General features: G+C 39.4%; 1 protein-coding gene across 1 annotated transcript in view; it reads left to right on the top strand.

The window, feature by feature from the left end:
* pcsk6 (proprotein convertase subtilisin/kexin type 6) overlaps window positions 1–14,182 on the top strand; it is an 82,345-nt gene that overhangs the window by 54,070 nt on the left and 14,093 nt on the right. Inside the window, exons 13-18 of the mRNA XM_030082075.1 lie at window positions 6,697–6,833; window positions 7,195–7,356; window positions 9,967–10,069; window positions 11,714–11,910; window positions 13,169–13,256; window positions 13,341–13,444. Of these exons, the coding sequence (XP_029937935.1) occupies window positions 6,697–6,833; window positions 7,195–7,356; window positions 9,967–10,069; window positions 11,714–11,910; window positions 13,169–13,256; window positions 13,341–13,444 (791 nt within the window). The remainder of the gene's footprint in view (window positions 1–6,696; window positions 6,834–7,194; window positions 7,357–9,966; window positions 10,070–11,713; window positions 11,911–13,168; window positions 13,257–13,340; window positions 13,445–14,182) is intronic.

Below are 14,182 nucleotides of genomic sequence, written 5' to 3'. Positions count from 1 at the left end.
CACTTCCTGCGAGTTTCACCAAAAATATTGAACCACATGTCACCAAACTCACTTGGTTTGGTTGTAAACAAGCAGGCATGTTTCACATTTACTAACAAAAATGACTACTAAAGACCTGATGTTTTGGAGAAGAGCTCAGCTGGGCAAAATTGTTTTGTGCATGCAACGCTGCTGAACACAAACAAAAGTCATTGACTGACAGTCACTTTGTGACTGAGGCTGCTGCATCAAGGTCTGCAGCAAGAATCAAGGTGCATCAGATTGAACATGAATGGTCAGCGGTGGTGTAATATAGATCATAAAGTGATAGAGTACACTGACCCACCAACAGGGCCTAAAAAAGTCCCTGAAATCCTGGAGGGACAAAAGTGCTTTGTGATCTTAAACCATCTGATGTGCTGTCTTTGAATATGGATAAAACTTAGGAAAATGTAGTGCAACTAAATGTGTGAGAAATCAATTGAAGAAGCATCTATCATTTCTGGGTAATGCTTTGTCCCTTTCAGCTGTTGAAGTGACAGACAGGTCTGTGTGGCTCAGTTGGCTGGAGCACAGCGTTATTACTGTTAAAGAGATACTTCAGCCATAATGTCTTCTGTTAGTATCAAGTACTCACTTCATGGTAAGCTTACATTCAAAAAACACCAGGCCCTCCTGATCCAATGGAGAAAACTGGGTCTGTAATTTTACAGGTGTACAACAGTAAAAGATATTAAAAGTTCTGTTTAAAAAGCTCACACTAATAATGCTGTATAATCCAAGTCTCCAGTATCCAGTTGTATGCTCAGGACTTCCCAAACACTATTTTTCCCTGGACAAGCAGCCTGGGCAGAAGTGCTTCATTTTCTCCATCAGATGAGAGATGGCTGCTGTTTAAGAGTTTACTGTGAAGGTTTGTCAGTTCAACTACAATTATCGTTGATTTTACATTACATTAGGTTCAGTTACCCACCAGAGGCTCAGTGCAATATGTTGGTGAACTACATAGCTCTGTATGAAAGTACTTTATATTCTCCTTTATGTGGTACATAGTAACAAAAAAATGTGTAACTGTTCCTCCGTGATTGCCATTGTTCCAAGAGTATTGGATAATGCCAAATCTTGGTAATGTTGTTTTTTAAAGGCTGCTTTTAATGAAATGAAGTCAGCAAACAATAGAATTAGACAGAAATGCTTCCTGTTTATCTATCCCTTCTCAAATCCGAGGGATCCATGAAGATGACAGTTCATGGTGAGGAACTATTTCTGCCACCAAGCTTTCTTCAAAGGAAACGCTTGCGCTATAAAGAATCCTCAGGGAACCTCTTCAACCAAAAAGGGTTCTTTAGACACCAAAATTTATGTGAGAAGAACCTTAATTTCTAAGAGTCCGATTTTTAGCAACACCATAATTTCATTTTTATGGTGTTGCTGTCAAAAAAAATGCATCAAGTTCACAAACACATGCACACACAGCCTGGGGCTTGACAGCCTGAAGGACACATCCTGATCCCTCAGCTGAAGTCCCTGTCGGAGCCAAGCAGCTCCCCATCACTCAGAAAAGTTTGACCGTTTTGTTTTTCACATCCTCCCTCCATCCATCCCTCGCCTTTTCTTTCTTCTTTGGTTTCCCTCGAGGGGCCCGCAGCCTTTTTCGTTGATATTCTCAGAATGCTCTTCATAGCCGTACAGGGGACTCTATGATTGTTATTCTAATACGCTCATGAATAAAACCACTGAAAAAAAAAAGTCTTTTGGAGTGTAGATGGATCTTTCAATTCCTTTTCTGTCTGGGGAAATCTCCAAAGGCAGGCGCTTCGAGAGATGGTTCAGTGGTTGAGAAATGGCCCAACTCTTTTTATTTCACCAGGGTCTTAATGATTGGCTTCAAACAACGCTCTCCGCTCTTTTATTTATCTCAGAGCGCCTGTTGTTGTGGCGCTGTCTGTGAACACTTTGGTTATAACGTCCTGCCCCGTCGTTTTCCTCTCATGTTTCTTTTAATTGAATTCCTTCATCATAAAAGAAAAGATGTCTCCAGTGATATGAGACTCAGTGCTGTCCAAACCAAACATGCAGACACTTAGCAAGACTTGCAGATTCCACTTCTGATTGATGACATACCAAGACACTCATGGAAGGGTTTTTTAAGGCCGAACCGCCACCTGCCGAATGCAGGGCAGTATTTGCAGTGGCACAGTGGCAGGTTTAATAAAATATGCTGCAGGTCTGTGAAAAGTCTGAAACTGTAAAAACACTAAAGAAAAGATTTTTTTAATGAAAGGTGGTGAAAGGGTCAATTTACATCACACTGTCAAAACATGACGATGTTTTGTTCCCTTTGCATAGTTTATGTCTCAGATGAGGGGCAGTTGAATTAATTTTGCCGTGCAGGCAGAAAACTTAAAGCAGGAAGCAATTAACCCCTTGAAACCTGAGCAAACAAATTTGCAAACAAAAAAATAAATAAATAAAAAATACCAGAACATCAGTAAAAATAAGCCTTTTTTTGTTTTTGTTTTTGTTTTATTAGAAGACCAGAAATGTATCAGTTGCAAGGGACAACATCTTATCAAAGAAGACCAGAAAATTGCCAAAAAAAAAAAAAAAAAAAAAAAAACCCTCAAAGTTTGCAAATAAATACATACCTAAATAGATTAAAAAAAATACACTCTGGCATGTGATCCAAAAGGTTACTTTGCCATGTTGCTTATAATTCACACAAAAAAGTGAGTCACATATTCACCACAGAGGTGAGTAAACTGTCAGTGGGGATGTCCATTGAAGGGGGGCAGGAAAACAAGTTTTGAAAATCAGAGATCTCAGCACCTGGTCAGCTAACCGTTGAGCCATGGATATAGATCAGCAACCCTATCGAACAGCCGCAGACGAGGCAGCTTGGAATTTGCCAGGATCTCCCAGTGCTACCTTCAAAATGACAAGTATCCAGGGTTTGCGCCAGATCTTTATCCTTGTCAGGGTGGAAAAGCCTCTGAAACAGCATGTCCACCATCATGGGACTATAAAGCTGTCCACTGAAAATCAGATTAATGAAATTCTTATGTATCAGCAGCTCTTTAAGGCAGGGTGAGGCAGGACTCCCCACCCCCCCACCCATAGCTGCTGAGTAAAGCCCTCCCACCCCCACACTGGAATGATTTCCCTGACCATGGGGGGATCCTCCATCATGTCGCAGGTGGATGACACCGACTGGCTGATGTGATTTAAGATGTGATGGTGCCCACAGCTTCAGTCCTTCTCCCTGCCTACAGAACTGTGTGATGAATGTAATGCACTGGGCGGAGAGGGAAAGGGAGCAGCTGTGAAACCATCTGATGAAATAGCAAATCATAGCAAATCTAAGCCTAACACCAGGAAACATCCACTGACATTTGCCTAGCTTTGACTTGGAGCCCCTAAAACACTGACAGTTGACGAATGAGAAATAGTTCATTTTCACCAGAATTTGCATTTGAACACAAGACAGCTGATGTCGATCCAGCATCACTGATTTGACCTTTAATATGTATCATTTTAATAACTATGAATATAGTTTTTTTTTTTTTTTTTTTTTGCTTATTTTCAGGTAACGTTTTTGCTCATTTTCTGTGGTTTTGCTTGCATGCCGCTATTTTCTTCTCTGATTTTTCACTAATGTTCCAGTAACTTTTTTTCAAATTTGCTTATTTGCCCCATGTTTTTGAATGAAATCAAGAGAACATGCTCTGGTTTCAAGAATGAATTCACTAGGGACCGTTACGACATTAAAAATATCATCGCTTTGAATGGATTTGATAAGTTTGACACCTAGACAAATCAATAATTAACACCAGCTACAATATATTTTCATATCAGGGCTTCAAGGGCAAACTTCATGTAGAGATCCCAGGCTCAATAAGAGTCAACCTGGGGGTCCAGAAGATGAAAAAGATTGAAATCTTCTGTACTAAGACACTCACGCCCATTCACTTGTACTGGACACAAGCATTATGTGTGCAATATTCTATATCCATTTTTCGAGTTTTGCTGTTCCAACATAAGTCAGCTCCTTCATTACACTGAGGCATTACAAGAAAAGACGGATTTCCTTGAATTTAGAGCTGACTGGCAACAGTGTAACCAGAGCCTCATGGGGCTATCTATTAAAACCATTTACCAGCCAAGCAACCGTCAGCTAGATTTACCTTTTTAATTTTCTCCCAATGAAGCAGAATGATTTAGTCCCCGTGAAGAAAATGCATGCAGATTGCCTCTATGGCGCAGCGATATGCATAGCTGGTGTCGTGCAGAGGCTTTTCAATGGGTCAGAACTCATTGGCAGCTCGGCGCAGTTTGCCAAGCTGGAGATGTTCGGCTTGGGCATCAATGCTGCTTATTGTCCCCCTATGAAAATGAGTGACTGGAAAGAGGGGATTTCTGCTGTAATCAAACTGTGAACTGTACAAAGAAAAATCTTCTCTAAGGCGTTTGAGATAAAGCTTGAGCGATAAATGGAGAATGTGCGTGTGGTTTCACACAGCATGTGGCAGGAGCTCAGGCGAGCAGACGGCTTTTGAAACTTTGTCCAGTTGCTGCACAAACAAAGGAGGCATCTGGAATGAAATGATGTAAACCAGGACATAGAGCTGTGTGCAGATTCCCTTGATGACATCCACATCGGGTAGTACTTGATCATATGTGTGTCTGTGTTTTGTATCTCACACCCCCACTGTGATCTGCAATTGATCCTAATGATGAGTTTTGGAAAAATTCCTCATTAGAATTATGGCGTTTGAAATGTGGCCAACGCTGCACTCGCCAATACCAATAACACCAAGACAGTACCAAGAAATTAAATCAGTGTGATGTTAAATGGCTCCTTTGAAGGGTGATTTATCAAGTGAACATGGTCGAATAACAAAGCACTCATTTGAGGTTTTATGCCTTATTTAGGCACAGCAGTTGACTTGATTTGATATACATTATTCCCCAGAATCCTCCTCTTGGTTGGCTGCAACTTACAGCACACTCATAATAAGCAAGGTTTAAATAAGGACACACAGCAGGCATGGTCTTGCCACTGAGCCATGCAGACGCTTTTAAGTTGAGCCTTTTTTCATAGGGTTTGTTTCTGCTTTAAAGGCCCGTTCCAGCAGGGTGACCAGACGTCAAGAAAAATACAGGACACTGCCGAATTACAAGCAGTTGTCCTGAATCCTGAATCTTGTCCTCTTTGTCCTTGGACTGAACCTGAGTTTTGATTAGCTGTAGCTCAAACAAAACATTACTGATGGGTGTGAAACATTATTTTGATGTTGTTCACAGATGCTGTTATGTTCATATACAGTAGTGTTACTCATACTGCTGACACATAGCTATAACATTGTTGAAATAATGACAGACAGTTGACTTCATGTTCATTAATAAAAAAAAAATAATAATAATTTATATAATATAATATGAAAACATTGTACTGGAGGCCCTGCCCACCCTGAGTTTTACCCATCCTCTTCTGGTCACCCTTACATTCCAGTGATTTTGGATATTTGGTCCAATTACTACAATTTACCCACATTTTACACAGCAACGAACCATTTTTCTCATTATCTGGGGTTAGTGAAGATTTCATTTATACTCTGATGGATTGGCTCACTTTGTGGAAGTTGCTTTTCAGCAGTACACAAATGAATGAGCAAATGGCTTCTTCTGGAGGAAAATTAAAAGTTGAAGAGTTTTAACGGACCATTCCAGTGATTCTGAATATTTGGTCCATTTAATACAGTTTTCCCACACTTTACATTGCAACAAACCATTCTGCAAATCATGCTGTGGTACTTAAGAATACACAACACATAATCAAAAATCCCTCCATTTTCAAATGTGAATATTTGGCTGAAACGTCCACCCAGTAATGTTCTGCTTCTGTGGCTAACAACGTTGTCAACATTCATAAACCACAGATTGGCAATGGGCCGTGTAAAGCAAACGTTTCCCCGGGGGACTGTTTTCCGGTGGAGAGACAGTTTCATTCTGCCCAGTCCACCCAATCAGTAAAGGTGGATAAAATGTATGAAAGATGACATTAGAGTTCAAAAATGCAATTGCCTGCTTTGGGAAAAGACTAGTATAGCAGGAACATGAATATACATTTTGTAGACACTGAACATGCAAAATCAGTTCTATACTCCTTTAAGTAAAGACACGTCAGCAGACATGGTCTGAGCTATCTAGACACTTGTAAGTTTAGCCTTTTTCCAGATAGTCCAGTCATTTTATGAAAAAACCTAGGACAAATTGTTTGTCCTGAGTGAGGGAAAAAAGTCCCAGGAAATCCCATTGGTGGAAAGTTTTGAAAATCACCTATTTATGACCACATATTACCAAAAAACACTGTTTTTAACACACAGGGGAAAGGGGTTCAAAATCTTACTTTCAGATATCACTATAAAAATTCACAACTTGATTACACACACAAAGACAAGAAAAAAAGTCAATTACAAGTTCTTTGAATTATTCTGTTTACACATGCATATCACATATTATCTGATGTGATAAGGAATATAAGGAATAAATGCCAGAACAGATATTTAAACAGTGAATTAAAAGGTTACTATATATATAGTAACCTTTTACTATATACTGGACTAAGAGGCTTTGTCTCTGTTTTGAACTGCAAGCTGTTAACTTTATGTCCTACTTTCTCTCTGCCCTCCTTGTGTTTTATTGTTTTACACACAGATTGTTTGACAATTCCAACGAGGGCTTTAGAAACTGGGAGTTCATGACTGTTCATTGCTGGGGCGAGAGGGCGGAGGGGACATGGACCCTGGAGATCACTGACTCCCCCTCACAGCTACGCAACCCCGGGGTGCTCGGTAAGAATCAGCAACACATGCACACCCATGCACATAGTAACAGTTTCATTTTAGGCATTTAGCTTATAATTAGCATTAGCATTAACAGTGCCCTGAAAGCATTCCTGTGACAATAGAACAATAACAACAATAATTTTTTAAAGTGCTTTTTACATCAAATACAGTGAGACGAGGCTGTAAGCTCGACAGAAAGTGTTTGCTTTAGAGAGGCACCATGCTTGGTTTTGTTTTTAGACAGTTTGGACCACTTTTTAACTCTAAGATGGGAAGTGAGACAAAAATTTCACCTCAGCTTACTTGCACACAAACCCATACACTTTCAGTTTGTGGTGTAAAAAAGTATTGCTATCCTTTGGCCCAGGCAAACTTAAAGAGTGGACATTAACACTTTATGGCACGTCTGAGCCCTCGCACCAGTCCTACGGCGCTCAGCACTCCCGCTCTAGGATGTTGGAGATCCCGAGCCCCGAGGAGCTGCCAGAGGACCCGGAACAGCACGAGGAAGAGGAAGACGAGTACAGCGGTGAGAGGCCTTTCTAGGATTCTCCCAGCTTTCACACATTAACTGAATTATGAAACGTCACACGATGGAACATAGAAACTCATAACATAGAAACATTCAAATGTTTTTTTTTTTTTTTTTATTTCACCAAGTGGACATAAAGTACAGACAGTAGACATACAGTACAAAACACAACAGCCAGCACAATTGCAGTTACAATGACATGTATATAGGAAGTGTGTGTGTGTGTGTGTGTGTGTGTGTGTGTGTGTGTGTGTGTGCGTGTGTGTGCGTGTGTGTGTGCGTGCGTGTGTGTGTGCGTGCACGTGTGTGTGTGTGTGCGTGTGTGGGTGAAGTAGCAGAAGGTATGGTGTTATTATATCCGATATGGTATAGATAATATAATACGGATAACTAAACAATAAAGTAAAGATCAAATAAAAATAAATAAATAATTAAATAAATAAATAAATAGATGATAATAATAACAATAATAATAATAATAATAATGATGATAATAAAAACAAAAAAAAAAGAACATACATATATGCACGCACAAACATACACATACATACGCATACACATGTTATATGTATATACAATAATATAATATAATATAATGAGAGGTAGTGATATGACACAATATAATATAATATATATAGCACTATAAGAAATAATATTACATAGCATAATATTTCACTGTTATATAATTAATATTATTATAACACTATAATCATATAACCATACTATATGTAATAACTGTATAATTATATTATATATAGTAGTCATAATAATAACAATCATATGTTGTATAATTATAACATAACCTAATGTAAATGAATATAACATGGCAGCGACAATCATCAGAGTATTAACTGATTAATGTATATATTTATATATTGGTATGTGATAATATGTATTTAGATATGTTGATATATATTGCAGCAAGGGATGAGATCAGACTGGGGCATTAGGGGGGTAAGCAAGAGGCCCTCCCACCAGGTCCAAATGGTACGGCCGGGTGGCCCAGAGGGAGAAAGGCGAAACGGTAGTAGGTAAAGCCCCCCCCCCCCTTTCTTATTTATTTATTTTAAGTTTATTTTCCCCTTATTATTAATTTATATATATATATATATATTTTTTTTTTTTTTTCCCTTTATAGTTTTTATTTAGGGGCGATCATACCTTGGGCCGCACCCAAACCCAGAGGTGGCTGCTGGCTCGTTGCAGATCTGGCCTCCTGTGCCTCTCCCTGGTCAGGGCAACTCCCAGACCCTTGGGAGGGGGTCTGCCCACTGAGGAGTGGCATCATTTTGTTTTAATTTGTTTTATTTATTTATTTATTTATTTATTTATTTATTTATTTTTGGGGGAGAGGGGGAGAGGTAGGGCCCAACCACTCCGCCCCCCACCTGCCCCCACCGGAGCTCCCGTTGCGCCCCCAGAGAACCAGGTAGGGAGCTCCCGCTCACCTCCACCCTCAGCCAATCCAGTCCGGACCCACCCCCTGCCTATGTTTTATTATAATGATTGCCGGTAAGATAAATTAAAATAGTAAACGATAGTTATGCTGATGATATTACAATAACAATAATGACAACAACCATTAGAACAATCATAATTGTAGTTATAATTATATTAATAGTACTAATATAAAATAATAGTAGTAATAACAATATAATTAGTATCATCAAAGAGAAAGGAAAGAGAAAACACTAAGCTTGATCGCGAGCAACTAATAGTATGCAATGTAATACAGTATAATAAGATATAATAAGATATAATGGTATTGTTAGGGGCTGTCACTAATGATCTAGAATAACAATAATAGTATAATAATAGTAATAGTAATAATAATAATGGTAAAGATATTTAGTGTCAAAACAACAACAATAATTAGCCTATTAAGATATATATTAATGATATATATGTATAGCTAAAATAAGGGAGTGGGGAGGGAAGAAGCAAGAACAAAAACAAACAAACAAACAAACAACAAAACAAAACAAAACAAAAAAAAAACAAAAAAAAAAAAAAAAAGGAAGATTGAGTTAAATAAATAAAAAAAAAAAAAAAAGAATCTGTTATGGGTTGCGTATATGGTCATATGTGATATGTGGACATGTACGTGGTTCTGGCTTGATTATTGATTTAGTTTGGATTCTGCGTGGAGTTTTAGGTGATAAATGAATATGTTCCATGCTTTGTAAACATTCAAATGTTTAATCAAAAGCGGGTTATGGAATGTAACATCAAATGACGTCATGCATTTTTCAGCTGACAAGAGGATAGAGGGATAATGAGATGGGAAAAAAATGGATACTAAAAATAAACGGATACTAAAAAATTTGTTGCCGTTTTCATGAAGTTAATCTATTAAAGATATATGCTGAATTTTGGTAGATTCAGGGTATTTGCATTTACGAAAGAAGAACAAATACAGTGTAAGGAAGATTTTGGCTGATTCTTTACTGTATATAAACAAACAAAAAAAATCTTTATTTGAGTAAGATTAGAAAGATTACAAAACATACTTAAGAGTTTACTTTTCAAAGGTGTTCATAACATGTTTGCAGTGGTGATGATGATGATGATGATGTTACTGATGATGGATGTGTGACTCCCATCAAGGTCCATGCGACACAGAGTGTGGAGACCAAGGCTGTGATGGGCCGGACGCTGACCACTGTCTCAACTGTATCCACTTCAGCTTGGGCACCTTGAAAAGTGGCAGGTAAAAGGCATGGAACCCGGCCAAGGCCAAGCTGACATTCATACATATCAGCATGCTGGTCAACATGACCTTTGACAGCAGATTAGAACTTTAGTCATACTAACATTTCAAACCAGAGCTGCTCTGGAGACAGAATTAGTGCCATTGGTTAAGCTCAGCCTTGACTTAGGCAGAGTCAAAGAACCACAGTTAATTTCAGTTAAGTTAACTAACGGCAGCAAAGGACCTCAGGTATAAATAAAAGCAAAAATTCAGGTGGCATTGACTTCTTTCTCACACTGATTCATAACCTTGGTATTCAAAACCTTGGAAGATCAGCAGGCTAGCTGACTAGCTTACCTAGGTAGTGATACACTACTCACAAAAAGTTAGGGATATTCGGCTTTCAGGTGAAATTTCAGGATGAACCTAAAATGCATTATAACCTTTACAGGTGAACTTAATGTGACCTTCTGTAAACTTTTGAATGCACATGTCCAACTGTTCAGTGTTTCAGTACTTTTTGCACAAGTTGCTGTTCTCTAACAAGGAGCTTAACGGCAAAATTCACATCAGGTGGCCTGCACTTTCTCCAGACCTGAATCCCATAGAAAACCTATGGGATCAGCTGAGTCGCTGTGTAGAGGCTCAGAGCTCTGTACCCCAGAACCTCAATGTCCTGAGGGCCGCCCTTCAAGAAGAGTGGGATGCCATGCCTCAGCAGACAATAAGTCGACTTGTGAACAGCATGAGACGTCGTGGTCAAGCTGTAATTGATGCTCAAGGCGACATGACAAGTTATTGACACTGACATTTTTTGTTGTGGTATATCCACCACTGTTGTTGGCTTTTGTTTCAAGAAATTGTTTGAGATGAGGAAATCACCAGTGTATGCTTCTACTTAAATGCCCTACTTTCATGATATAATATCACTGTAGCGTGAACTTTTTACATTTTCCATAAATTTCACCCAAAAGCCAAATATCCCTAACTTTTTGTGAGTAGTGTATGCTGGAATGGCCACATGGTAGAAATCTAGTGCTGTCAGCAGAACGGAGCCACAGTGAATGGTGTCTTCCCTTCTCTTGGCAATGATTCATGGACATTAAAGGACCACACTAGTTATTTTGAATGTTTGGCCTTTTTACAATATTGCTCATTGCTCATCATCAGTGCTCATCGTCCTGGCTGTCCTTTCATACCCCTGTACCATTCTGAGGGTGTTCATCCCAAAATGCTTGGTGAGGTGTGTGTGTGTAGGTTCTCAGTTATCCAGGTTATGGTTATCCACATAAAGTTGACTCGAGGTAAACAAGACTGTTGGTAGATTCCTGAAGACGTTTCACTTCTCATCCACAAAGCGTCTTCACCAACATCCAGTGGTAACATTCCCACACCAGTTATACACTGGGGACTCCCCACAGTCTGCCAGAACTGAGAGAAAAGTGAAGTGAGAAGTTTCACTGAGAAGTGAAACGTCTTCAGCAGTCCAGTTGGCCTCGAGTCAACTCTGTGTGGATACTCCCATCTATCGAGTTTGAGCTCAGCCCATGAGATTATTTCTGCCAATGAGAAGTCTTTGTACTACTGTAACTACAGTCTGATCTACAGTCAAGATCTACAGCAAAACTCCAGTGTGTTTGCACCCCCCTGTGCCTCATGTAGGACCTGTGTGAGTCACTGTCCACTGGGATACTATGAGGACCCAGCAGCTCGTCGCTGTAGACGCTGCCATAAAGGCTGTGAGAGGTGTGTCGGTCAGTCAGCCACTGAATGTCTGTCCTGCCGAAGAGGCCTCTACCTCAACACACTCAACTCCACCTGCACCGATGCCTGCCCCTCAGGCTATTTTGCTGATGAAAGTAAGTCAAAACACCTACAATACAAACTGATTTACACTTTTGATGTATCGGCTGATATTGGCCTTTTTATGATATCAGATAGGCAGTCACTGTAGGCCATCTGTGATATGACTGGATATTGGATGCAGTTATTGAAAGAACATTTATTTTACAACATTTAGTTTACAACTGATTGATGCTTCACTGGTTCTCTGTGGAAAGAATAGATACTGATCATTATATAGGTCATGCTTTTATTTGCTGTTTTAATTTGATGTCTTTTTACTTATTTTGTAACCGTTTGCAAAGCAGAAGAAAATTTTTGTGTACAGGAATTCAATGTCATGCACATGAATGCAGTTTAAAGGCTTCAATGCCCAGATTATTTACATTTGTGCTTTTCATTACTTAAAACAGTAAAATTAAAATGTGCTGTGCAAGTGTTTGGCTTCAGAATACTTGGATTATGCTGAATTCATGTTAGGGGCATTTTTTGGCCATTTTGAAAGCCTTAAAAGCCAGATCCAATCATTTTAGTGCTGACGTGGAGTTATGATAGCAAATTTGTAGTGTATTTATACACACTTGAATTTATTTTAATGATTTGGGTCAAATTTCACAAAAGTAAATGTATTATTATTAGCCTAACATTGTCTCAATGCTTTTCTACCTTGCCAAGTACAAAACTCTGACACTGAACACTGAATGCATCTGTTTTTTTCTCATGAAAATGGACATATTTATAAAAGATACAAAATCATAGGTGAGGTCCCACAGAGTTCAAATCTAGTGTTAATCCACAGAGAGTTCTTGATCTGTTGTATGTGTTGTGATCACACCCAGGTTCCTACAGGTTGGAGTGTTACTGAAGGCCAGCATACAGTGGATCTAGAGAGCTACACATCCTTTTAACATTTCTGTTTTCCGTTAATGTGAGGCCTGAATTGAAAGTCTGCTTTCATGGAGATGTGATGAGTAAAAACAAAAGGTTGCTAAGCTGGATGAGTATGTACCCCATAAAATGAGAGATGTCATTGTGCTCAAGCTTAATCACCTCCAAAGCATGCACAAAGCTAATTTGTCGACATCTGTAATCAATCTCTTTCACCAGACTTCAGTCAGAAAACAACTGTAGTTCTTTGGCTCTGCACATTTAGGTTTAACACAACCAGCAAAATGGTGTCTCCAGAGCAGCTCCACCACAGAGAACTCAGAAATAAAGCTGCAGTTTGCCTCATTCCCTCCTTTTGTTGATGCTCTGCAATGCTCTGTGTCCCAGTTCAGAGACAGTGTGTGAAGTGTCATGAGACCTGTTTGCGGTGCCTGAGGGATGCGGACAGGTGCACTGCCTGCAGCGAGGGCTACAGGTACGTACCAGGAAGTAAGAATACCATTTATATTTGACCTTTTGCTTTAAAACAAACATTGCAATGTTGATTTTTTCCCTTTAGTCTGGCAGGCATGACCTGTGTTCCTGAATGCACCAATGGAACCTTTTTTGACCTGGAGGAGATGAAGTGCAGCCCATGCCATTCCTCCTGTTGGACGTGTACAGGTCAGTGTTTTCCCCAGGGTCTTCACAGTGCTTTGCATCTCAGTTTGGAGCAGTTTTCTTTTAAAGGTATACTTCACCCAAAATGCATAATGTTTGCATCAAGTATTCCCTGTGTGCTGCCTTTAATCCTAACAAAGTTTTACTCACAAGCCTTTCCATTCCACTTACATTCCAAAAGTGATAGCTATCTCTGATTCAATGCGAAAAACAGGGACTGTAACTTTATAACAGTAAAACACTATCAAAAGTTCATTTTAAAAAGCTCACTTTCATCATGCTGTGGAGACCAAGTCTCTGCTATCCAGTCTTATGCTCAGTATTTCCCAAAGACATCTTTGCTCAAATCTTGCTGCCAAGACCGCTTCTGCAAAATCCTCTCATGTACCGTCATGAAGCCCACTGGACGAGCAGCTTTGGAAGGATGCACTTGTGCACTGGCGCGTCTGACCATAGTGTTTTGCTGCTGCAAAATCAGAAAAATATGGACCCAATTTTTCTATTGGACCAGAGATAGCTGCCGTTTTTGGAATACAGTTTTACCATGAAGGCTCACAAGTAAAACGTTCTTTGTTCAGGACATGGTTAGTACTTGATACTAAAATTATACATGATGGTTGATGCAGCCATTTAAGTGCCTTTCATTCATTCACTGAAAAAGCTAGCATTCTGACATTTTTCACATGCTTGGGCAGCGCTGTCAATATAGCTGCCCATCCAGGAATTGGAAATTTTGTGATC

This window comes from Myripristis murdjan, chromosome 3, assembly GCF_902150065.1.
Source record: "Myripristis murdjan chromosome 3, fMyrMur1.1, whole genome shotgun sequence".
NCBI classification, from domain to species: Eukaryota; Metazoa; Chordata; class Actinopteri; order Holocentriformes; family Holocentridae; genus Myripristis; species Myripristis murdjan.
The sequence above is the reverse complement of the archived record's forward strand: the minus strand, read 5'-3'. Positions and strand labels throughout refer to the sequence as shown.